This window comes from Phalacrocorax aristotelis, chromosome 2, assembly GCF_949628215.1.
Source record: "Phalacrocorax aristotelis chromosome 2, bGulAri2.1, whole genome shotgun sequence".
Classification (NCBI taxonomy): domain Eukaryota; kingdom Metazoa; phylum Chordata; class Aves; order Suliformes; family Phalacrocoracidae; genus Phalacrocorax; species Phalacrocorax aristotelis.
Window position 1 is genome coordinate 28,021,791 of NC_134277.1, and position 27,419 is coordinate 28,049,209.

General features: G+C 41.4%; 1 protein-coding gene across 6 annotated transcripts in view; it reads left to right on the forward strand.

The window, feature by feature from the left end:
• DYNC1I1 (dynein cytoplasmic 1 intermediate chain 1) overlaps window positions 1-27,419 on the forward strand; it is a 199,512-nt gene that overhangs the window by 135,310 nt on the left and 36,783 nt on the right. For all 6 annotated transcript variants that reach the window (XM_075082883.1, XM_075082880.1, XM_075082879.1 and 3 more), the window contains 4 exons: window positions 12,184-12,330; window positions 16,590-16,703; window positions 19,463-19,596; window positions 22,199-22,343. In XM_075082883.1, coding sequence (XP_074938984.1) covers window positions 12,184-12,330; window positions 16,590-16,703; window positions 19,463-19,596; window positions 22,199-22,343 — 540 coding nt within the window. The remainder of the gene's footprint in view (window positions 1-12,183; window positions 12,331-16,589; window positions 16,704-19,462; window positions 19,597-22,198; window positions 22,344-27,419) is intronic.

Genomic DNA, 27,419 nt, shown 5'->3' on the forward strand with positions numbered 1-27,419 from the left:
GGAGAGTACATTTGGTCCAAATTCAAGAAAATTATTTTCACCTCATGGTTTTTGTCTCTGTGGGAGCTCTATGTGAGGAGTGAAGCCTCTTTCTGTGTTACCTGGCACAAAATATAAAACAGTTACTCTTCTAAAGTGCTGTAAAAGGCCCCAGAAACCAAGGAATCCGTCATTACAGCCCGGGATACAACTGTCCTCTGCCTTAGGTCTAAAATCAACAGTTTTCTGCCCTCTGCCCCCACTGCTGGATGACTGACAAGTACTTTCCTGAAAAGAACTTTTGTATACAGACAACATTGATTTAATGATGATTAACACTCCCTGCTTCCCACAAAGGGAAAGCAGAAGCACGTGCTGACTGGCTGAGATGCTGATATTATCCTTGGAAGACGTTTCCCGTGTGGGGCACAGAGTCTTCTGGAAAGCAGCAAAAAGGGAAGTCTCTGTCAGCACACTTAGAGACTGCCCAGCAATTCTTACTGTAGGAGCACTGCTCTGCATAATGCTATCATATTTGCTGTCACTATAATAATGATTGTAAAAAGTGAGCCTTTGTTAGTAATGAGTGCCCATACGAAGTTATTTGTAGTGTTTTGCGAAAATTTCACGATCCATTATATAACCACAATAACAAAATATGAATGATGACAAATACCATAGATCTAACTTTCACAAAGCAGATCTTTCTGGTGAAATTTTATTAAAACAGGATTGTCTTTATCATTAAAAGTATCAGAGAAGAAAAGTCAAAGTACATTTATTTTAGTATAAGATGACAAGCAAATGTCCTACGTGCAAGAAGCGATGTGCTTTTAAAAACTTGTCATATTGGAAAGATCAGAGTGTTTTCATTATCTCTACAACAAGATGTGCCAGGGTACATTAGGATCTATGATTAATTCATTTTGATAGCTCTTATAACAATGTTTAGTGTTTTTGTAGCTAAGATAAATATCAATTCCACTTCAGTTCCACATTGTTCTTGAACATACACTGAATCACCAGTCATTTCATGTGGAGAAGAACATGCTTAACATTTGCTATCTCCTGTTTACGTCTGTAAATAAATACACTAAGCTCAAGTTGGACTGAGTTAATAATGTACAGGAGCTGTGCAGAATTGCTGTTTGCCATGAGCTGTCTGGGGTAAATCCATTCTTCCTGGCAGGGTAATGATGCATTATGAAATGTCCCATCAGTGGTGAGAGTGGATGACCCAGGCGAGCTGTTTTTTAGCAAAATGTGGTCCTCTGTTACTCCAGGAGTCAGCAAATGTAAGCTGGCATAACTAAGTTGATTTATTGCAACTAAGGCTCTGACCCTGAGACTGGAAAAACACTTATCTCATTCCTTCCTCCTCTCCAAGACTACTCATGGAAAAAAATAATGAAACCAAACAGCAGAACCTTGCAGGTGAGGAAAGTGGGATGTGAAATTTCAGAAAACTAAGGCTTGTTTAGAGAAAGGGGGATTAAAAATTGGGTCTATAATGGGAGGTAGTCATCTATTCCTGCATGGCCTTAGTTGCTCCCTAATGTTCTATGGGTGCAGAGCCAGGCTACTCATATCAGAATTTGTACAGTCATTTACTGTAGGAGACATGAATAGTGCGAAGGCAACTCATGTTCCCGCCCTCATTCTGAAATACAGACTTGCCTGTGGTATCTTCTCCGTTTCCACTAGATAGCTGTTTATCAGTGCCTCTCAGTCTCTAAATCCTCATATCTATGTGCAATGTTTAATTAATTTTCAATTATTTCCAATGATGTAGTGACACTATTTATAAATGATACATCAGTGAAAGTGATGGATTTGGGCAAATATAATAGGCTGTCAGTCTTCACTAGGAGCCACAATTAAATCCAAAAGATAAGAAAAGATTACTGTAATTATTTTGACAGTGAACTGATAGAAGTTTGCCCAAGTGACACAGACTACAGAGTACAAAATGCCAATTGCTTAGAAACAAGTAAAATAAGAGATACCATTGTCCCTTTGCTCCCATAGGGCTTCTTGCAGAAGTCATCTCATAGCTTTAATCTGGAAAATCAAGTGACCTATCTCGAGGATCACGCAAAGCTCCATTCAGTCAAAGACTGATAGGATCCTTGATAAGTAAAGAGGGGTCCAGTCAGTAGAGATTCAGTTCTGCTGGTCTGATATGTTCAATCTTCTGACTGTGCCTGGGTTCTAATAGCATGTGCATTTATTGGTGGTGTTTGGACTGAGTGCCATACATTTATCTGCAACTCCCTTATAAGCAGCTGTGACTACTATGCCCAACTTCACAAGCTGAGTTGTAGGTAATTGTTGTCGCAGCATCTCTACTGGCTTCTAATTCATCTCTGGCTTCATGTAGTTTGATTGATTAAATGCGTGGTTTGGGGAACTGCTGCCATAGAAACCACCAAGCTACCACCACAGCTCAAGAACAACTTGTGTTTCTATTCTTGTTCTCTAAGCCTGGAATTTGCTATCTCTGTGTGCTCTGTAAAGCCCAACTCTGGTATTTCCAGAACTTGCCACCAAGTGATCATCTGGTTTGCTTTCTCTGTGAGGAGAAGAATCCCTGACACCAGGATGCCAAGCAAGCCTAGCCCATACCTCACTCTCGGGGGTATCTCTTCTGCTTTTGCATAGTGCCAGATGGGGACCACCCTGGGAAGGGACTCTCAAGCTGGCTTCTGAGGCCAGGTCGTGGTCCCAGCAGAAAGCAGGCTCTACTGGGCGAAGAGATGTGCAGCAACAAGAGGCTTAAGTCCTTAGCCTGGTGGCTGGGACACTTTGTGAGCATGCCAAGACTATATCTGTATTTTATATTAGATAGTATCAGAGAATGTGCAGACATAATTCAGAAAAAGTGACCAGAACTCCTGGACTTGTGATTCCGAGCCAGGTTCCCCAGGCATTTGCTAGATAGAAGAGGCTCCCCTTCATAGATGCTTGAGTTGCCTGACTGCAACGCTTTGAGTTTTGGTTTGTGTGATGTTTTGTGTATGCGCTTCTCAAGCCTTTTGCTTTCATTTTGCAGTGCTTAACATATTCCTCCCAAAAAAAAGAACTGTACGAATGCAGAGATACGATGATGAATAGGTTGACTAAAACAGGCTAAACTGAACTCTTCCTCTTTTTTTCACTATGGACTCTAATCTTGTTATCTTTATTCTGCCATCCACACGAATGGATAATAATGCATGGAGATGTAAACAGTGCTTTAAGGCTACACAGAGGGAGATGGATTTTGAAAACTTGTCCTATACTAAATAATCTGCCTTTTCAGGACCTTCTGGCATTGCACGCTGAAATCTCTGGCCTGCTTGCCAAAATGAGTGATAAAAAGAATGAAAAAGGATTAGGGAAGCATCAGTTTTCATTCTTTATTATATTATCAGCATGTACTTACAGTAGATTTGATATACACACAGCAGACTATGCATAGGGTATAGTTTTCAAGACTTAGTGCATAGCATTAGGGGTATTTGCCACAGCAATTGTTGGTGTCTTAGTTAAACTGTCCCTAAAATTGTGCAAAGACTGTGTCCTTAAGCATATTTCTTTAGAGTCTGCAGGGAACGGAGAATTATGCATTTCAATGGAGCTGAAAAGTTGAATGTAAAATCTTTTGTTTCTCTTCGGTTATTGCCCCTTCATGAATTACTGCAGGCAGTTCATTTTAACTTATCTTACTGATTTTCTGAGCCCAGATGAAACCCAAATGCAACTAAACTAGCATGCAGATTGCTTTACCACTTCCATGGGAGGGTGGTCACACTACAGCAAGACGGAGGTCATGGTTTGGTTGAGGTTCTTTAGTTGGGGTAACTATCTGTGTTAAACAGCCCTTCAATATTAGAACTCCAGTCCAATAAGCCCTTTTCTGACAAAAAAAAAAAAAGAGGGGTAACAATTGCAACCTGACATTTCCTACTGTTGAAAGGAAAACTGTATACATTCTCCATAGCAAACAGAATGCAAGCCAAACATAGAGGACTTCTATCTTGCCCTGAATTAGCAATGAAATACAGCCAGGAATTGATTGTTGCTGAATCTGAATTTTGGCTGCTGGCAGACCAAAAGTGTTAAGACATCAATTAATGTTCCAATGATGTTGAGCTAAATTTATAAATGTGGTTAGGTGCCTAAATATGAAGAGAAAGGCAGGCAATTGGATTTGCCAATGCACTCTGCAGCACCTAAATAACTTTATCTCACCAACCAGCCAGTGTGTGGATGGACACCTTTTGTGTCTGAGATGCTTTTTAAAACAGAAGTCTAAGTGACTAAATGTAAATGTGTGCATAACATTAAGGAAGTTTCATCACTAGAAAATTATGCAGGCCACAATTCACCAAAGATTTTAACTTCTAAAATCCCTTGGGATTTCCCTTTGCATGAAAACGGCAACCACTAGTTAACAGCATCAAAAGTGTCAGTAAAAACACACCAGACAACTTCTGTTTTGTCATGTCCCATGTAGGTGATGACTTATTTCTAAAGGATTTCTCATAGTTGATAGGAACATTCTGCCACCAGCCCCCTATTTTCAGAAAGCAAATGAACACTTTCCAGTGTAAAAATAGCCTAAATTACTTAAATTAAGAAATTACCTAATAGCATTTCTGACCTGTGTGCCAAGTAAATTTTTTGTGTAATGTTATTATTTGGTTGATCCTAGAGGCCTCAACCAGACTGAGATGCCTTTGAAAGAAATTTGTTACAAACCCATTGTAACACAGCAGTGTCTATCCGAAAGAACTTGCAGCTGTAATGAGGGGTGGTGGCAGGCACCGACACCATTACCCCTGCTCTGAGCTGGCTGCATGTATAGAAGCTCTGGTCCAGAAGCCTTTGGCTAATAATGTGCTGAAACTAGTGAGCTCTGCTGCATGCAAGTGGAGTGCCAGAGCGCCATGCTCTATCTGACAGCTACCATCTGCTCCAAATTCTGGCCAGCCTGTGGTATGAGCAGGAACAGCAGAAGGGCTCTGTACTCCATCCGCAGAAGCGTGCCCTAAGGCTCCAGGTCTGCAAGGGTGGTGCAGACCCATCACTTCGGGCTTATGAATAATTTCATCAAAACAATTAAGAGTGCCCTTGTATAACTGTTAGAGTATCATGACCTAAATGAAACAGACAAACCAAGGAAGTTCTTGCTTCTTCAACACACAGGCACACGGACATTAAGGATCAGACCCTGCAATTTGATAAGCAGCCAGGTCCTAATCAGAGAAAACAAATGAATTTGGGTACTTTGCATGTAAGCAGTTGGGTGCGGAGAAACCTTGATTTTGATGTGCTTCTGTTATGAAATTGCTCCTTATTTCTCCAGGCTTTAATTCTCTCATCTCAGTCTAACAAATGAAGTAGGATATTCAGCAAAGATTGTATTTTTAGGCTTGCATGTATGTGTGGTAATTCAGGGTTACCAAATTGATTTGTTGTTGCAGTCATGGATAAAGGCAGGCAGGATCTCCCTGTATCACATCTGAGAAATATCGTGTTTATCTGCTTTTGCAATACAGCAAACAGTTTTGCTGCTTTTCTGAGTCATCACAACACCACCGAGTGAATAATATTAGCAAACGCACTTTCCAAAAGGGCTGAAGCACAGATTCTCTTTTGGCAAGGCAACTTTTGGACTTTCTTTTGATTATTTTGTTCTTGTAGTTACATGGGCTGAACCTGCAGTTACAGAGATGAAAGTAGAAAGCTCCAGCTTTCTACCAAGGTTGAAATTAAGGCATGAGGCTGGATATTGCCTTTCTGCAGACTTGGGCAGAGTGCTCTGATTGTGCTGCAATGCTCAGATGTCAGCACTGAGGTTAGATGTCAGAGTTACCTACCCTGTAAACTTGGCTAAGAAAGAGCTGCGTTTCCTGACATACTCTTTTCCTGCTTTTTAAGGACTTAGTACTTTTTCAATAAAAATAAATTTAATTTGTGGCTACATTTCAGCTCCATTGGTTTGATGGTATAAGTGGAGCAATACCAGCTTCGGATTTAGAGCAGTCGTGTGGCTGAGTCTCTCTGCGCAGCTTTCATGTGGTCGGGTGAGACATTCTTAGAATCCCCAAACATTTTTGAAGATCCTAAACTGGAGACATTCACAATTCTTCCCTCCCTTTCTACCATTAATCCTTCATGTTTTAACAAGCACTGAAGTTAATACAGCCTACACTCTTTCCTGTCACACTGGGCCCCGCTCCCTCCTTTCTTTCTCTTGAATAAAGCAATCTGTTCTTTCCAGGCCGTACTCTTGTAAATCAAAGGGATAGATGTCGACACACACCATAACCAAGTATAAACTTCCTTTTTTTAATTAAGCAGGATTCTGACATTTGGTTTGAAGAAGTGTTTGTTTGGTTTTATTTATTTTTTTTAAATACGTGAAGGATGTCAACTGCTTTTATTTTATTTTTAGCAGAAGACAAATTTTGTGTGGTACCACAAATAATCTCTAGCACAAAATATTTCAGATGCTACTTCATAGTTGAATAGGAAGAGAGTTGGGAGGAGCAATACAGAAGTCTTGTCATTCAAAGCTTTTAGAATTAAGAGTTAACCTCTTTGGTAAAGGTTTCCGTACATACAAATCATGGTTTAGGTACCTTTTCAAATTTAATTGGGAAAAACAGTTGTAATTCTGCTGCTATGCTCTCTGCCGTTTCCTTATTACTATTAATTATACTTAGACATTTATGTGAAACACAGAAATATCCAGATTCATAATAGCTGATACTAAAAATAAGCAAGACTCCTGGAAGGAACATCGTCTCTATTTCAGTGTACAAATTCAGGTATCTATCTCAGTAGCCAGGGCGAAGTCACCCTAGAATTGCCTCTTTCAAGGTATCTCACACCTTCTTTTATGGTGCAGAAATGATGTAATAGGGCACTAAACCAGACAAACCAGTTTTCAGATCTGATACAGCTACTTTCCATGCTGATTCTCAGTCCTTGTCCTGGCAGGAAAAAAGGGCTTTATTTAGTAACTCAGTTGCAGTTTTGTTTCTAGATGATGATTTTAATCCACCTTTGAAGTTGAAGTATATCATCTGTATCTGTTCTGGGGCCACATGTAAGTGTGTGTAGCAATGCAAGCATGAGAAGATGGTCTCCTGGTTGCCCAGCCAGAAGAAAACAGGGCAGCTCTCGGAGGGACTGGGAGTGCTTAGACTCTTTAAATGCTGTTCCTGACGAGGAGGAGTGAGAGCAAAAGGTTGTGAGTAAATTGAACATGTGCTTTCAGCCTTTGTCTTTATTTATTTATTCCTCAAGAGGGCAGGCATAGGTGATCAGAGGTCCAGTCCCTATTCTTCAGTTCCTATGGAAAAGGACTATGAGTTTGGCACCTTTTTGTGGTCCTAGCTAAGCAACAGTACCACAGCTTTGTCCCTCTGCTCTCAGTCCCTCTAAGCTAATTTCCTCAAGCATGGAAAAGGATCTGCCTCTTCATCTCAGCTGCAGTTAATTTTATTGCCTGCTGTTGTCTGTGTTTGACCTATAGTAGCACGCCACGGACTGTAGTGCTTTTTCACATGTGTTTGCTCAGTTAGAAAAACTACCCAGGAGTTTCCTGGGCGCCTGCTGCAATATAACCTGGTATTCTGGAGTCTAGAAATGCCTGTGAACTCCTCAGATCGCTTCTTCCCACTGACAAAGTATTGTTTTGAGATCCATCTGGTGTCAAGTGTAGGCATATGGCACCAGTATGGCCGCGCTGCCTACGGGGGTGGTTTCCTGCAGAAGAGGTCTCGCTGAATGCAGTAGTCGTTGCCTATTGAAAGTCATTATTGTTTAGCACCCAGGTCTTTGTGAACTTGTTCGACTGGTGGCTGGGCAGAGTGCCATCCGAATCTACAGACATGAGCACAGACAGCTGAGTCTCTGGGGCCTTACACACATCAGATGTGGGTACTGAGGTCAGGCTTCTCAGTAAGGAGAATCTAAATGACTGTCTGTCCTGAGCATGTGTAGTTGTGGTTGAAGGGATACGCCATCATTAATCCAAATCTGGGCTGGATTAAGCTTCTAAAATAAAAACCAGCTCTGCCAGCCATTTGAAGAGGGCTCGGGGCCTGTTTGAATCGAGTGCATCAGCAGGATGGGAGGGAGGAGGCAGAGGTGGCTGAGCAAAGCCACCACCCCCTCACTCCTCTCTGTCCAGGCTGAGATGACCTGACAGCTGCCAAAAATGGGTGGCTGGGGTGTGCTGCCTTCATCCCTTTGATTGCAGACCTCTCCAAGGGCTGGGCAACACTTGCATTTCTGAGGCCAGCCCTCTCTTTGCCGTGACAAGAGACATTTCATGCTTTGTTTCTTTATTGCTTTTTCAGCGCGATTCTTGTAACAGCTGGGAGCAGAAGCTTTAGTATTTGGGGAGCAGGATTGCCTGTTTGCCAGACAAAAATCTCAGGTTTACCAGCCTAGGCAGTGCTACCACTTGGATCTAATTCAGGCTTGCTCACCTGGCCCTTTGAGAGCCGCTCACCGCCGCGGACAGGCAGAGCATGCACAGGGGATGAGGCAGCGGCACCAGCATGGTGGCGCCCACCAGGAAGCCATCACCATGATACAGGAGTAGAATATCTGGGTGGAAGATCACAAAGCCAGAAGTACCAGAAATACTTTAGTAGGGTTGTTGAAAAAGCTAAGGAGAGACAGAGAAAGCTAAATCCAGTAGACTGTATTTGCATAGAGGGATAAAACACCAAAGCATTAAGCTAAGGTGAATAATGATATGATTCACTGCACAGAGCAATTCAGAAAAGTGAAGGTGACCAAACGCTGGGGTTTGCCTGTCTCTTGTGGGTCCTGACAACTTGCAGACATAGATGCTTTGTGGCACCCATAAAAAGGTAATGCTGGGAACCTCCTATTCTAAATGCTGCTTTTATGCTGTGGACACTAAACTCCCTGTGGAATTGCTTTCTGACATATACTATGAAACTAGCTGCTTCTGTCCTCTGCAACAGGTAACCAAGCACCTAAAGCATATAAAATATGCTTCACTGAAAAAACTGGGAAGCTTTACCATGGTTACTGGAAAGTGCCATGAGATTTCCCTAGAAAGGTATGGTAGTAATGCAAAAAGGGATACACTGTTATTTTAAAATCTGACCACGCACTGGTTCCTCCCCCTTTGAAGTCAGTGGCAAAACTCTGTTTTAGAGGAGCAAGACTGCTTGAATCGGCAAACAAGAGGCAGCCTGGAGGCAGAAGAGGCTTACAGGGAATGGTTTCTGCTGCCCTCCTTGAGCACAGAGCTGTTCAGACAGACTGGAGACCTGTCTGCCGCTCTCTCCCATTAAGGCTAAAAAATGAATGCTTTTAAAGTTGTTAAATGAATGGGCTGGATCTTACAGCCCTTACTCATCTGAGTACTGCCATTAACTTTAAGAAAATAATCACAATATTAAGTGCTATGGATTGGAGTCCTTAAACTGTTAAATTCTAATATTTGACAGAAGTTTTTCCTTGGTAGAAAAATAATATTGACATAATTAAAAGGATGTGAACATTTAATCAGTTGAAGAATGCAAGTTACTTTGGAGCGATACGTAAAACTAGAAGCAGCGCAGAGGGCTTAAGTCCGTGTCATGTCTGAAGGTTATTTTTGAACTTTATGAAAAACACTCTTTAGCAGTCTATATCCTGATGACCATTTAACTGTATTCTGGGATTCTGAATTCAAAAACATGCTAACCATGAAAACACAACATTTAAAAATACACTGTCCACTTGGCTTCTTTGCTGTGCTTCAGAGTCTCGTGAGTTTGTTTCGGACAAACTGAGAACTTTGTTGTGGAATGACTGTTTGAATTGGGGTTTCTTAAAATACATGTGGAGCCTTGTAGCTGCTGCAGGGTGTACACAGTGGTGGAGCTGTACTATTTTAAAATCATCTGGCTATTTCACTTATGTAAGAATATCTGTCAGCTTAGTTATAAGGAATGAGAGGGGTTGATTAAAACAACTCCCAAAGCCATTAAACAAAGAGATAAAATGTAGAACATGTGCTGTAGGGTCGTTTTAGTTATACTGTATGGGGGATCTGTGGAAACCGGATGGCAGCTGCACTGTAGCTGAGTTTTAAGCCCGTCTTAGCAGGACCAAAGTCCTGTTACTCAGAGGTGGGTTTTCTTACCTGTAAAGCTAATAGGTCCTTTGGAAATGATGTTTGCAAGCTACCTTTTGTTGCTATGACTGACCACAGTGTAATTACTATGCTCAAGCGCTTAGACAGATACGGACTAAAATAGGCCATTATGTATGCTAATCATCTAGTCATGAGGTACTAGATCAGAGAAACATATGCAAAAGCTTTAGTCAAGAAGGGAAGGGATCAAAAATGTCAAGTGAACAGCCACGAGAATCCAGAGACAATGGAGAAAAAAAAAGGTAGTGGCAGCTTATTTTGTTGTGTTGGCGATCTTATTAGGTCAGAAAACCAGTATTGAATATACTGCTGTATGCTATAAGTATTTCTACTAAGTTAATTTAGTATATAATCTGGCTTTAAACAATAGATACCAGACAGCCACATGAATTCAGTAAAAACTATTTAAACTTTCACGTTGTGCATTATTCTTATTAACCCAGTTATAGACATCAAGAGTTAGCATAATTAATTCTAGCCCTTTCAGAAGGGGTTTTAAATCTCTGGTGTAAGAGTTCAAACTAGTCTCTAACCACTAGAAATCAGGATGATGCACAGTAAGGAAAGAAGATAACACATCTGCCGACAGATGTTTTTAGAACTCCATCTACTCCTGCCAGAGACAGGGTCATCAGCTAGGTAGACATTGGGTCCAGTTCAGCTTGGCAGCTCAACAAAGTTTACTTAAATTCAACAAAGTTTACTTAAATGTCTGCAGTCTTTTTTATGCAACTGAAATAGGGTAATTTAGTTGACTCTCCGTCATTGAGTAAAATAGGTTCGCACATAGGACTATCACCACTTCAAAACATCCGGTCATTAAACTATAACGAAGGTTTGTTACCAAAACTCATTGGAAACAGCCAGAAAAGGAATTTTTAGGAATGTGACCACTAGCAGTGAATTTGGCTTTCTGACTGCAATTGCTGCAGCAGTTCAAGTCTTGCTCTGTGTCTTGTAAGCATTACTAAAGCTGCCCATGAAAAAAATGACATTTCCTTCTGTTTGCAAACTGTCTTTATTAGTATATGAATTCTCAGGAAATTATATGAATGCTGTAACTTTTGCTTTCCAATTTGCATAAAACAAAGACATAACATCCAGCACCAATTATATAAAAATGGGAGATAATTCCTTAGAAAGAGGATGGAGGACTTGAAGGAGTTACAGCTTGTTGCTCTTGGCTGTAGCTTGTTGGCACATGAAGGTTCTAGGGACAGGTCCCTTGAGGACTTCAGATATTGTATGTTATTTTAAAAAGCCTGGAAGGCAATAGCTGGGATAGATCCCCATCACCATACTGGCTTGTGGGGCACTCTACCCGATAGCCACGGTAACCAGTCTGGCTCCTCAGGATCCCCAGCTAAAGGAAATGTACGAAGGCAATTCAGCTGTCATAAAATGAGGAAAAATTAATTTCTGCTTAGACAATGTAATGGAATGTGTGATTCCCTCTGCTGTTAGAGGAGGACCTCTGTGTAGCAGAGAAATCAGACATTGATCCAACAATGAGATGTGGCTTGTCAGCTGATGCTCTCAAGACAGCGCACCTTGAGGTGAACTTTGGAGGATCTCACAAACTCATCTCAAATTGTTTGAGAATTAAAAGCTGGAGGAGCAATAGGGAAAGAGCTCTCCTGGATGGGATATCATGGGCCAGGCTGCCAACCTCTGTAGGGCTGGCATCTGGTTACCTGAAGTTCTCACTTTTGGAAATGAAATTAAGCACTTTCCCATCACTGTCATGGAGATGTTATCTCAGGTTTTTAGCATCATGCTAAGACTCATCCTATGGTGCATATTTTCCCTAAGACCAATGGAACTACACATTTTAGGGTCAAAACTAGGTTTTTGCATGTGTCCTATCAGCTTTAGCAGAATTACTGCTGTGCAAGGAATATGAACAGAGCTCATAGGTTATTTCTAAAATACAGAATGCTAATTACAATATGCTTCCTTAAGGAGAGAATTGAAGGTGATTGACCATGTAACCCCTCTCTTCTTCTCCACCTGTTTTACTCCAGTCCTCCGTGATGTCTGTCTGTTTTGCCCGCTTTCACCCAAATCTGGTTGTTGGTGGAACATACTCTGGCCAAATTGTCTTGTGGGATAATCGCAGTCACAGGCGCACTCCAGTTCAGAGGACTCCCTTATCCGCTGCTGCTCACACGGTAAGGGTAAAAATCACCTTCTCCTTTACTTAGAGGAAATGGTCAGCAGGGAAGCAGAGCTGCCTAGTTGTGTCTGCAATGCTGGTTGCCACACAGATTAAAACATAAGTGTGGCCCTTGAAGAGAAAGAAATAGACAAGAGAGATGTACAACCACCTCTTGTAAGTGCTTAACCATCACACTTCATATGGCCAGGTCAGGAGATTATCCTGCTTTCCAAGGAAGAGGGCAGGATCAATTACAACACTTGAGTGAGGCACTTTTATGCCAGCACGGTGGCACTATGACTCTCACTCTCCATTGCCTGTAGAGAGACCCAGGTCACTATAGGGACTGTGTGTCTGTCAGTCCAGCATGGCAGGCAATTTGAATCATTTATTGTTGCCTTGTTGTACAGTAGTTTCTCTTTTGAACCAGATTAGGCACCTATGGTGGTGTCAGTGGAGTCCTGTAAGTAGGCACTGGTGCCCTTGAATAGATTGGGGCAGTTTGCTTCTGTTTCCCAATACAGCAATATGTAAATGCCTGTCATGGTCTCCTGCTCCAGACAGGGCCATAGGGCAGAGCTTGCACAGTGAGGGCTTTTGTTTCAATAGAATGATGTGGAAGAGCATTTTGCCAACACACAGATACCTACAGATATAGTGATGGTAGCCCAGGGCTCTGGTGACATCTGGGAGATATACAGGAAAAGCATCAGCACAAAATGCCTGAGAAGGAAGAGAGTTTCTCTGTGATTCAAAGATGATGTCTGTGGTACAAGACTCTCTTACATGGCAAAGTACTCATATTGTGCTGGAGGAAGAGACAAGCCTGGATTACCTGCTAAAGTGTCCTCACTCTGCTGTGGCGCTGACCTCCAGTACACACTGCACTCAGACGTTGTGTGTTCTTGAGCTCTCCTCTTCCAGAGTTTGGGCTCAGGCAGCCTCTTCATAAGAGCTGGAAGGTGTACTCTGTGGATGGTAAGCATATCTCATCTTGGGAGTGGGCTTGGGACCATTCCTGAGTGAGAAGCAGAAAAGAAAATACAGGCTGAAAGGAGGGAAAAAGTGTAATAGTATGATATAAGAATGCATAAAAATGCAGATTTTCTGAAACATAAGAAACTGAACCACACAAAGCACTGTAAGATAATAATCTTGTTCTAGCAGATTGAAGGATCAGACAAAGTGATTGGTCTTTTGCACCTCCAGCTTTTACAATTCCATGATTCTTATCTTTGGAATTTAAAGATCAAGGTTCAGCTTTTAGTTGACTGTGACAACATAATCCCTGGAGTTAAAAGACAACTCTAGAAGCCATGCCACATGAGTTAATGCAAAAGATTCAGCATGGGGCCAGTATTATGATGGCAAGTCTCTCATATTAAAAAATGACAGGTGTGCACAGACATGCTTAGTGGGCCAGGCAATACAAATATTGTTCCCTAAATTTCCACTATCATGAATGTTGATGTAATAATCTAATGATCTGTGCCATGGGTTGCAACTTCAACATTGCTTTTCATTTCCCTAATGTTTTTGCTCATTTTGTCATCTGTAATGTTGTTCAATCTGCATGAAAAGAAACAGTCTCTCCTGGAAGCGCAATATAGAGATGTAGCAGACCTGAAAACTAGTGGCAAGAAGCTGACTATCACTGAAAATTGAACAACTGGGACTCAAAATCTAGTGGAAAAGAAAAGATTAATGGGAAGTAATTTGTTTACACTCAAAAAAGGTTTAAGACAAAATTGTACCTCCTGGAATTATATATTAAACTAGTTTTATTATTGCAATAGAACAATATGTGATGTTTTGCTTTTGACAAATATAAATAAATTACTTTCAGTTGTGGATGGGCACTTTATGTGCTGTCATGGATTGGTATAAATAAGTGTTTACACAGTTCAACATGAGGAAGCATGATGTTTTTAAGGACTGCTCAGATTTTACAGTAAAAGCATGCTTACTTTATGTTCATATATATGAGTCGCTTACATAAACTGTAAATGAAGTCTTGGTTGCAAAAGGCTGGCTTGAATCCTAGCTGCCAAGAAAAAAATAGGATTAAATTAAGACAACTCTTCTATAGTAATGTTACTTTATGTACTGCTAGATACGTGAGTTGAATAGTAATTTTTTAATTTGAATTTATGCCATATGTGAAAAAAAAAAAGATTTTTCTCTTTTCTTTCTTTTGCTTTGTTTATTTGAAACAGATATAGTGTGTTGTTATCACTGACTTAAACCTTCCTGAAGTTTAGTATCACTGATTGCTGCCTGGATTCACCAGGAAAGAGAATTCTACCCACAGCTTACTCACTAATTTCCTTTCACACCCACCATACATCTGCACTTGGGACAACAGGAAATTTTAATTAAGACAAACCCCTTTTGCATGATGATTTCATTTCCAAAATAAATAAAAGCAAGCTGGCAGCAACCCTTTGAAAGGAAGGAGCCTGTTTAGACTTTCTGTTATGTACAGTTGGTTGTCTTTTTCATCCATTTTCCTTATGTCTTTTCATTTCTACTGTGAGTTTTATTGTGCATGAAATTGATGGCTGGTAGCCCTGATTAAAGCCAGACTTGGTACACTGAGGTGCTGCTCAAAAGACATGGCTTGCTCGCTCCCTCCCCCCTAAATATTTTAGATGCTCCACCGCTTGCTTTAGGTTCCTCCCACCCACTCTCCCCGTCTGTTTGGACTACTGGAGGTCAAACACCTATTAAAAAAATAGGTCTATGCTTCTTTCACACATCAGTATGTGCTAATCATGTTTAGCACTGGCGTCATTAGCTCACCACTAAGCAGCAAGAATGTCGTAGGAGGGTGATAGTATGAGACACATGGGGGACAGATTGGGGCCCACTTGATTATCTGGGGGAAACCAGGTGCCTGACAATCTTGAGAGGAAGCAAAAAATCAGCATCAGAATGGACCTTGCAACTTACTGGTGTGTACAGGTGGCCTCCAAGCACAAGGTACCATTTCAGCAGCAATTGCTGAGTCCATCTTCAGGGTGTGCACACACACACACGGTGCATTCAGATGCTGCCCTTTTTGCACTTTGGGAGAGGGCATTTACTGGGACCGCTCAGGTATCAAACCTGAGAGCTAGACAGTGCTCTGAAGATTTCTGCCTTTCCCTACTGACTGGGTAGGTGACCTGCAGCTGGATCTTACAGTAGTCTAAAGTAAATGGTAGTTCTGCAATTTATTTCAGCAGGAGCAAATGCTACATTTCTAACCCTACATGGAGCTGGTTTAGAAGGTCTATAGGGATCTCTTTTAAGTTGGTCTGAATTTTCTTTAAATAAGAAAAGTATTACTGAAAAGTATTTTTTCATCCTGGAGATGCAGGTCTTCTATTCATCGGCAAAAGAGGCAGAGAAATACAATTCTTGTTTGCTTGACTTCTGCATATCCCTTATGCTTAGTTCAGCAGTATCACTTGTATTGCTCAAAGGAAATTAAATCTTATTGTTCAGTCTGACTGATTTTTCTCTCTGGAGATTGCTGAACTTGAACTGTCCCTCATATGTCACCATCGGATGTCAGATGACACTTTAGGCTCAAAATGTTACCAGGTTCCTTGGAAAAGGAATAGGCCAAATTTCATTATTGTATACTAAGTGAAATTCAGCCTCCATGGAGCTATGGAGACTATGCTATGTGAACCAGGTGTAACACCCTAAACGTAGTCACTCCACATTTATAATGACAGATTTTGAAAGGTATATTGGCCAATGCTGGAGAACGCTGATGGACTTGTTCATGTTTTTCAGCTGGAGTACATTTGCAAATATTTAGCATGCAAGCCAAATTCTGGAAAAGTTCAAGTTTTATGCAGCTGTTTTCTTGAATAAAGTTTTCATTTTGATTCCATTTGGACAATTTGCCTCTTTCTGCCAGTTATTTTCAGTGTCAAAAGCCATCAGTAGAATGATACATGTCCCTGTGGGTGAAATCTCATCCACATAATTCAGTATTTTCACAACATTACTCAGCTGGCTTGTTTTATTATGAGGAAAACGAAACTTTGAAAACATTTCCACCTCCATAATGTACCTCTTAAATAAAAAAAACCCAACAACATAAAAAAAAGACAAAAAAACCCGAAACAATTCCTCTCTGGCAAAAGCTGAGTCCTGTATTTTCCAGACATTATGTGGCTACTTAATCATTCTTTAAAATAACATATGAGGCATTAGAAATTTGTTCATGAGGATGTGAGAATGGCTCTCTGATTTCCAGTGTTAATGTGTTTTCAGCATCCTGTGTATTGTGTGAATGTAGTTGGAACGCAGAATGCGCACAATCTCATTACCGTCTCTACGGATGGCAAAATGTGCTCCTGGAGCCTGGACATGCTCTCAACTCCACAGGTGCGTTTGTTTTCACCTATACAGGGAAAAAAAAAAGCACCTTCGGTAGAGCAGGTTACCTGCTTAATGGAACATAGCTCCTAGAAGCCAAAACCTCATGTCCTATACAAACTAAAACCAATGGATGCACTTGAAAGAGTACAGCTTGCTTCCAGCAGTCTCTGCTAAGAGCCAAAACCCATTTCCTTTACCACAAATCATGTAATTATTGTAATACGTTAATACATAGGTCAGTTTCAAGTGAAAATGAAATAATCCATTTTAAAGCATGGTAATTACAGAAGTCGCCTGTGGTATAAATTGTACTTACTCTACAGCATTGTTTAACAAATACGGACTAGACTGCACTGCTGCTGAACGCACCCTAGGCACTATGGGTTTCCAAGGCACTCAGTCAGAAAGGTTACTTTTCTGCCTACCTTCAGTAGCCAAAGGGACAAACAATGCAAATCAAAAGTTTTAGAACTAATTTACCCCCTCTGGAATGTTTGCTACTATTGTCTTCCTCCCCCGCCCCCCACCTCCTTTGTATCAGAAACGAAAGGAAACCCAGGAAAATTGTCCAAACCACTAGTGATTATAATAATGGAAACTAAACAAAGAATCTGATGCTGAAAAACGCCTATGGAAAGCATCTTTTAAGTGTTATCTTCTGAAGTAGTACATTTTCTATTCCAACACATCACTCTTTTTATACATAGTTTCTTAGATAAAAAATTAATATCACTTATTCTAAGCATTATGGGATCTGATTTTGTTTCAAAATGCTGCATAGAAACTCCTCTTGATTCCATCAATCATCCATTAATCTTGCATTAATGTGCAATTACTATTGAATTATTTGCTTTTCAGTGTTGACACAAGAGGTGGGACTCCTCTGTCCTAACCATAGCCATCTAAAAGTTAGGTCCATGTCAAGTTTAAGCTAGTAACTTGAGTTCTTTTTACAGTCAATGTAGAGAAAGACTGAGCAGTTGTGGAGGACAACTCATCCCATCTCAGTGTAAAATACCATTTCAGATACCCACCCTGGGGCACAGAACCATGAAATCTTAGGATGGAAGGGGCTTCTGGAAGTCATTCCACCTACTCTCCTACTCAAAGTGAGGCCAACTTCAACGTTAGATCATGTTGCTCATGCTCATCTAAGGCAATAGTATGGGTCTGGTAGTTGTGTCCTGGGACTATGAGAAACCAACACTCTTCTGCAATAGAAGTGGAGGCATCTAAAATGGCTCAGACATCTATGTTTAGGCACCTGAATTCCTTCCCCAGTTTCTCACTTGAAAGTCAAGAACATAACTCCCACCCTTATGTATTCACTTCATGGAATACTAAATTTTGACACAGACATTTGTGAACATCTCAGTTCCAGTACTTCATCACTCAGATGGAATTTCCTTGCTCCAAAACTGGCTTTCAACAAGGATGGGAACACACCCCACATTGCGCTGAAGTTTGGCGCATGCCTCATGGTGATCTAGAAAAGAAATGCACGGGACTTTACATCAAGCTACATGCCATAGCTTTAAATTGGGAGTAGAGTGTTGCTGATGTGTGTCTTTCCAAAGACACAGATCCAGAGAACTTGTGTACAGCCATGGTGTAGGCACTGGGAGGAGAGAGCCCACCACAGTGTCTAGCAGTGTATCCACAGAGACACTAAATGATGATCTCACCCCAGAAGGTTTTCACAGAAATATATGGTCCACAGGTGCTCTGCCAATGCATTTTCCAGGTCTTGTTTTGCCTTTTTAGTAGAACCAAAGAAAAGTATAAATGAATCAAGAGTATTTATGGTTTTGCAGCCCTCTCTTCTCACAGGGATGCCCACTTTCTTTAGCTACAGAAAAAAGCCCTTCTGAGAAAAATGCTACAGGCTTTGGCCCTAGAAGAATAGCAGCTTAGACATTTTAAACACAGAAAACATACCCACTTAAATAGCTAAAAATGAAAATTGCTAAATCATTCAGCCCCTTTGTGGATTCTTGGGTTACACCATTTAGGCTGAACAACCCAAAAGCTGTGCAAAATCTGCTCAAAGCATATGCATCTTGCGACAGCCACAAACCGTTCATGCTGGTTGTACTTGCAATAGCAAAAATGAGCATGATGATTTACTTTGAAATATAGCTGCCAAATGAAAAAAGAAAATATGCTTGCTGGTTTGTAGCTTGATGGTGGAGTCTAGAGGGAGTGTTTATGGTTACCTCAGAAAATCCCTGAAAAGCAATGCTTAGAATGGTGGTAGTGACAGGACCCCAATTTTTAAATTTTGTTCTGCAAAGGGGCAAAGGGCACAGTGATAAATGCCTCAGGTACACACAATATTGCACGTGTTTCCTGACAAGCAATTGATTTTAAAAATGTTTGTAAATAGAAGGGTATTGCATGCTTTATTAGAGCCTGGGGATGGCAAGTATAACCATTAAGGTATTATCTTTAGTTTCTGCACCATTACATTTTAAATTCTCACCTGTCATCTCTGCCTGATATAAGATGATGTAGCAAAGACTAGTGCCTTCCAGCTGCTCTCAAACATGTGACAGCAGCGGGGGTGGCAGGAGCAGTGCCTCCTAGTTCGTGACATTGCATCTTCTTGCAACGCCCTATGTAGAAGCCAAAGTCCTGTGGCTGGGTCAAATGATTTCTTCTTCCACTCCTGCTACCCTGTGTAATATTTAGAAAATAATCAGGAAAAAATAACCAGCCAAGAAAAAGGATGATCACAGAATAATAACGAAGACCTGTTTTGGTAGGAAAGCATGGAGCTGGTGTACAATAAGTCCAAACCAGTGGCGGTTACAGGAATGGCTTTCCCAACCGGAGATGTCAATAACTTTGTCGTTGGGAGTGAAGAGGGAACAGTCTACACAGCCTGTCGTCATGGAAGGTGATGTTCAGCATTTTGTACTTAACATGTACCTGTGTTGCCACGAGGTAGCCAAGTGTGTGTGGAGAGCGTTTCATGCTTTTTCTCTTGGATCAACAGTGTCTGTTCTGTTCTACTTTGCATGACTAGGACAGGAGTCACCTGTCTTTGAGCATCTGTGCTACAGCCTGTTGTATTGGGGTAGTTGCCCCAGGCTCCTTGCATAGTTGGTGGGGAGCAATGACTGCTCCTAGGGTTTGACTTCCTTTACCTTTTTCAGACATCTGCCTGAAGAAGAGACAACTGGTTATCTATGTCTGGACAGGTCGAATCAGGCCCTAGGAAACAGTTTTGTTGCAGGGTAATCAGGCCTAAACCACTTATAAGAGATGGTAATACACTTCATTTCTTACCATCCTCAGCTCCATCTTCAGTCTCCACAGGTACAGAGTAGAGAAAGCCACCGTGGGCACAGGTGTATGTGAGACAGAACATGCATGTCCCAGTGCACGGCCATCCAGCACGGGGTATTCCCACACAGCACTGCAGGCTGTGTATGCACAGCCAGGCTAGCGGCTGAGCCCTGCTGGCCCCCTCTCTTGGTGGGCAGTTTAGACATGCCGACCCTCTCCAGGAGGACGAGAGGGTTTTGTTGTACAGCTAGGAGCCATGGCACACCGTTTACCCTCAGTCTGGGTGCAACAGACATAGCCACAGTGTGCCATGCAAGTACGCAAGCTCTGGCTGACCCACTGCCAGGACTGTTACCCTGTGCTCTCTCACGCACGGTGGTCCTATCCCTTCCTCACATAACCCAGGCTGTAGTTTAACACTGCAAGTTCCTTATTTTGCATGCTGTAAATCTGCAGGATGCTAGTGTGCTCTGTTAGCTTCTGGTAGTAGTTTCATCCTCTGGAATGCTTGAAAAGCTTTTGTAAAGAATGAACTTTTTTCACTGATAGATTTAAAGCTCACCCCCACACCTCAATAGATTGCAATATTCTCTGAATTCATATTTCATCGTATTCTATGTTTCTGCTGACCAAATAGACACCCATACACTGGTTTAAGATTGTAAGGCTTCTATTACGTATCCCTAGGATTGTATAAATACCACTTTACATATATTTTGTAAATAGGATTTTTATTATAAAATATTTTTATTTTAGCCTCGCTGCTGACAGTATTACAAAACTGTGTCTATTTAGGCACTATAGCGACAGGCTATGTGGTGGCCAATGGTTTGAATTAGTCTTAGGCTGCTAGGATAAATGAAGCATGCCCAAGGGTATTTCTCACATCTGATCTTTCAGACATGCCTGGTTTGTTCCTCACAAGAGGAGGAAGGTGCCAGATCCTTTTGTTAGCCCACCTTTTTAGCAAATCTGCTGACCATCGACAAACGCATTCTTTTTCTGCTCCTGCCTGTCTTTCGTAGAGCTTTATGCTATCATCCCCGTTTAATTTCCAGAGGGTCCTGTGTCCTTCAGCCCAGTACAGTGGAGAGCCGTATGTTATTCTGAAAAAAGGTGTGTCAAAGCACAGCAGATACACAAGGTGTTCTTGGTGCTCCAGGACTCCCCTTATCCCGCTGACAACATGGCAGACAGATGGGGATAAAATAAGAGGTGTGCTTTGTACCCAGCATTGCAGAGGCACTGCAGAACTCAGCACCTACGCCAGCACATGCTGCGAGGTTTGGCAGGGGAACCTAAGTGAGGCCACAATGTCATGGTCAACGGGAGATGTGAGGGGACACCACACTAGCAATATGAGGGACCCATTTCCTCCAGTGCAGCTCCTGATCATTTTGGGTATGCTGTATTCACACTGGCACAGGGCCGGCAGCAGCCTTGTCAGAGCTGTGGCTATTTTTAATGTATTTTCTTCCATTGGCAATTTTTCTATAATGTAACTAAAAGGGCAATTTCACAGTTCCCCTTTCTGTATACACTGTGAGACAGCCCTGACAACTGATCTGGCGTCGTTTGCTTCCAGGAAGAAGAAAACTGCGCACATTCTGTCTTACACAGCATTGTCTTTTTCTTCCTAATAGCTATTCTAGCCTCGGGCTGATGAAAGGCACATCTCCCCTTGTTCAAAGTAATGACTGTATGATACCTGATCACAGGAACAGTTCCTTCACTTTTTGTGAAAAAGGATTTGCTCCCTAGTGACTTGATTGACTGCTGTGGAAAGTTATTTTAGATACTTAAGAGGAAAAGAATTGCTCGTGATAAGTCATTAACATATCTGCATTTTTATTTTAATGGTTATTCCTTGTGATAACAGCTTACTCAGAGGCATAAGCTATAGTATAATTATAATTTAGAATTATTTCATAATTATACATAAATGTTATTTCAAGCTACAGTAGTAGACAGCGTATGTAAAAGTGAGTAAGGCAAGTCTTCAGAAGTAAGAGAAAGTCTCCCTGTGCTGGATCCTGAGCATTAATTGTGCCCACAGCAGTAAACCTCTGCAGGCAAAGGCCTTACTGAAAGAGATTTACAGATCAAATGGAACTTTAAAAGGAAACAGGAACCTAAGAGTAAAGACAAATTATGTTAAATCACCAGATATTAAATCACTCTCTGAATGCAAATGTCTCTTCTTCCTGCAGTAAAGCTGGCATTGGTGAAATTTTTGAAGGCCATCAAGGACCTGTCACAGGAATCAATTGTCACATGGCAGTGGGTCCAATTGACTTTTCCCATCTCTTTGTCACATCATCATTTGACTGGACAGTCAAGCTGTGGACCACAAAGGTGAGAAATCCGAGCTGGGGTGGGATGGGTAATGCTACTTTTGAAAATGCCTTTGTCAGAAATATTTCAATATTATCTATGTCAAGTCCTAAGAATCAATAAATTGAAAGGCTTTGCTTACAATAGGCATAGTGGTAAAAGTAGAAGTAAAATATATACCTGGTGTAACTGTGTCAATCACATTCGCCCTGGAGCATACCCTTCCCTTTAAAGGTAGCTTCAGCTGGCCTGCACTTCAGTATTAATCCTAATGCTGAGCAATTTCACTAGGCAGGGAGATCAGGGTGTCTTGTATTCCAAGTCATCAAACAATCTACACAGCACTCCCTGTGCAGGCTAAATTGCAAGGCTAATACTATGCACCATGGCGATGCAGCAGTAGGAACACTTTCTTCTGATGAAGCAACAGGGGAAGCACACGTATGATTTAATGCAATCAATATCACTCATGAAATTCATTTCGGTAAGAGGTTGTGATAGCCAAAAAGTATAAATTGTCCCAATGACATTAGGCACTGATGGCTGGAAGCAGGGAGGAAATATATGCTGGAACTTACATTCATGACTACCATGGATCTGTTGCTGACTACTCTATGGCCATGTCCCCGTGGCCTCTTACAGGGAGAGCACTATGAACATGAGAAATAAAAATATCATCTTGTGAAGCTTTGAAACCCCAACACGCCATAGAACTGTAAGAATATAGGGTAATGACGTAATGACAGCGTGACTGAAAACTGTGGAACAGGCTAAACAAACCAACCTGTTTCATTGTACAGGCTGAGTAAAACAGGAGAATGAGAAGTAAAATCCTAATTATATAAGTCATGTAAACAGTTACTTTTGCCATACACCAAAGTAGAGAACTGCCTTCCAAATGCCAGGCTTTTGTCTTAACCATGTTTTTATGCTCGTGTTTGGTTCACATCTTGAGCTGCACCTGGCAGAGTTCTAGTACTGGAAGCTGACCCCAGTCAGGAAGTATCTCAGCATGTGTTCTTCCAAGACATCAGGGCTTGAAGACGCTGGGACAGATGCACAGCAAATGTAAATACAAAAGTGATCAGAGGGGCTCATGTGACAGCCTTGTGCTGGAAATGGAAGCACAGTTACCTAGATAATAACTTGAATCAGCTTCCACAGTAGCTTCACAGTTACTGGCCTGATTCAATACGTATGCTAATTAACAGGTATCCTTTCCTGATCAACAGTGACCACAGCCGATGGTTTTGTCTTGAGTGTTACATTTTAGCAAACTCATTATAAGAAAGGTGCATGATTTACATAATTTGCATGTGACCATATACATCAGTGGACCCAGCCTTAACCAATGCAGAAGTGGCCCAGGGGAGTGGTCATGGGCAGGCTGGAATGGGTCTGGGATGGGTCCTAGGTGGTAAACATTAGAAAGGGCTGCAGGATAACCAAGTGACGGAGACTTCAGGTGTTAGCTGTTTGGGGCTGGCTAGGCTATTTGGTATCTGAGATAAAGGAGTCCTGGACAGTGATAACTGGTGGCAAGGTAATATTGGAGGGTTGAAGCTGAAGCTGAGTAAGGGGAAAATACTCTGTGGGGACTGGGGGGAAGATGAAATGTAGATACTGAATTCCAAACATACATGTCCAGAAAAGTCTAGGATGAGTATCTGACCCTCAGCTTGAGGTTGAATATGGCAGTAATGGTCTCGACTATCTGCAGCTTAAATGAAATTATATTAAGGTATAATATAGAGTGTTTTTTGTTTTAAACTCCTGAGATTTTAGAATTTAGTAGTAACACTAACACAGCATATTTAGGGCACAAAAACACTGCAGTTAGCAGTACAGAGTTATCCTTGTGGAAGATTTCAGCGTCAAAATGGTTAAATCATCAATACAGTCAGTTTTCAAAGAACCAAACCATCTAAATTTCTAATATCTATCAAGCTATGGCTCATATGGCAAGAGGGGCTTCCCAAGAAAGCTGTTTGACCAAGCTGATGTGAGCTGTGACATGCCTGTGACACACTACAGCACCACTCAAGCTGGAAGCTGCGTTGCTGTATTGGATCACGTGCTTTCTTCTGAAGCAGGTTTGAGCAGCAGCAGCCCCAGGCTGCTGCACTGCCAGCCACTGCCCTGTGAAGACACCCTCTGAGACACTAGACAAGTTCTTGAACGGTGATGGATGTTTTCTTCTTCTTCCAGTTTGACTCCAGTAGAAGTTTCTTTCCATACTGTCTGGATAATTCTCTTGGCTGGAGCTATTAGGTATTTAGGGCTCTCTTTGTGTAGTTCCCATAGTCAAGGCCCAGTCAGTTGGTGGGCTTTGAATAAGCCCATCAGCATGTTTGATTCGCTGAAAAAAATAGTGGAGTGATATGAGGCATTGAGTGCCACTGCTGGTTTATGAGAGTTTACTCAGAATTGTTGTATTAGTTTGGTTTCTTATTTGTAAATTTAATCTACCAGCATCCAATGCCATATTGCTTTCCTACTTCTACCAGTGCTGTCTCCTTAATCCTGTGCACATTATCCTCTCTGGTCATGAAATTCAATTCCTTTCTGTTTCACAGGTTCGGAGTCAATGTCCAATTGTAAAGTGAACCATAAAAGCTGTGTGTTTGTATTGTCTATTGATGTTGTGTAGCACCCTGGGATGCTTACAAAAAAGGCACTTTCATAGCAGGCATTTGACTGATGGATTGAAAGCACCATCTCCCTTAAAAACTCTGGCTTGACATTTTATAATCTGGTTTTGTGGTTAACACATTTTCTATCCAAAGGCAGTTCAACCAGGATACTGAGAATAAGGTTTTCATTAACAGAAGAATGAAGGTTTTGTAGATAACACTAATACAAGGTTCACATTATCACCCATCACATTAGCCAATAATTAGATCCCTGGGTGAATAATAAGCAAGCAGAGCAACAGGAAAAGAAAAGGAATTTGCAGAGATACTTACTTGATAGCCAGGGCATTACCTGGTTCCTGATGAAGTCAGTAGGGCTTTCAATGCATGCTACACTATGTGAACAAGTCTTGGATGCAGAGCTGTCAAAGGGAAGTCCTGATGTGAAGCGTCTGTGGATTTCTGCCCTTAATTAGATATTGTCTGTATGATGCTTTGAAGAGGTAAAGTGCTAAGTGGAAATGCTAAGTGTTGTTAATTAATTAAGTACTAATCCTCATGAACAAATAGCATGAGGTTAAATAATGAAATATAAGTATTGTTATTATTACAGCAATTGCTGTTTGGAGTGCAAATTTTTAGATATTGTGTCAAGGGACAGAAGCTAGCTTGGAATTGTTAAAAGCGTAGCAAAACATAAGCTAGTTTCAGCTATAGCCTAGAAGATGGCTTGTTTGCTGCTGAGAGTTAATAACGGTCTGGATAGAGAGCTAGATTTTGTCAGCTCTTCCATCCTTCACATCTCCTTTATCTCTTACCCTACCTCTGAGGGGGGTGTAATAAACAGTAATGACTGTTTTTCTCCTCTTGCATCCATGCTTAAGTCATGCTCAGGTTGACTAGAAGAGAGACTGGACTAACTGCAACAGCATTGCTGTATCCCCATCCATGTTTATCTCCCTCTTCGCCTAATGTTTAAGTAACAGTGGTGAGTGCCATAACCAGAAGGAGGGACATGCCACCACATGACTGTTAGCGAGGACTAACTGTGCCTTCAGTGATAGACTACCTACTTTTGTGTCCGTGCTCAGTTTTGCCTTACTAGCACGTGCATCAATGGTAGCTCCTTCCTAGTCCCTCTCCTTTGTCTTCTCTTTCTTATGCTCTTCCCATGCTGCTGTTGTCTTTTGGTGTCCTGTGTTGTTCCAGTCTGCAGTCTGTAGTGCTTTTTGAGAAACCACATTTTAAACAGCAAAAATTCACATTTCTATGCTATGTGCCTTCCCATACACTTCTGTACCTTCCAATATCTTATGCCCATCTGTTTGCTGATTATCTTGATATGACCCAGTCCTCCTGACTCTTGGAGTAAATTAGTTTACCTTGCACTTTCATACCTTCCTATCTGTATATAACTTCAAACTCCACTGGTTTTAATTTGGTCTAGAGGTTGAATGCTGTCTCCTCAGAGGTCAAACTGAAGCCTATCACTAGAACAATGCAAAGAAGCATGTGGTGGTGGTGCTGCTGCTAAAGATAGATACCTCCGCCCCCCCAACCCCCTCCCCAAAATCCTGGCTGATAGGGTGTGATAGGGTCTGACAGGACCAACTTGATAGACCAAACTTACTGTGATGGCAAATGGTGTAGCAGAATGAATCAGAGCATTACATGATTGTGTGGATTAGTCACCAAGAAAACAATGCACTAACAAATGGGCAATTTTTAAAGTTTACTAAAATAACAGAGTCAGATCATCACTTTTTAAGATTAAGAATTTACTATTTTTTACGTAACAGATACCATGTGTATCTGGTTTCTGGCTCAGATTTTTTTCTAGTATAATTTCAGTCACATTGAGTGGGTGAGTGAGAGCCTCTTGCATTATAGATAGCAACCCCTGGAGTTAAAGATCCAAATAGAAACATAGTCAAACATGTAGTCATGATAACAGGACAGTAAACTTAGTGAACTGTTACAACAACTTGGTGAATTCTCCCTTATAAAAATTGTTTTAATTCTAATTGGAAAGGCATTTGCAGTCAATTGGAAATTGACTTAGTGAAGTCCTGTGGCAGGTGATTAGAGTGGATCACAGATTAGACACTGATGTTAGTGGTTAACAGTATATAGATTCCCCTGCCATAAGGAAGATGTTCCTATTCCAGTGAACATGCAGTTATTTATGAAGAGTGTAGGCGCTCCACAAGAGTATCCTGTAAGCCAGTGGTTTGGGCACCAAGCCACGCTGCAAAGGTCTGCCTGAATAGGACTTGAACATGTGTCTTCCCTAAGGGGAGGAAGTGCTGTGATGATCTTGCTATTTTGCTGGGAACTGTATCTTGTGTCTGTGAAACTCTGGTTTCACTGAAAGTAGAATCTTCTAGAGCAAAGCTCTGATTTTAATGTTCTGATGCTTCCTGACGAAAACCAGTTTTGTCCACTTGGGGCCAGCTCTACTTCT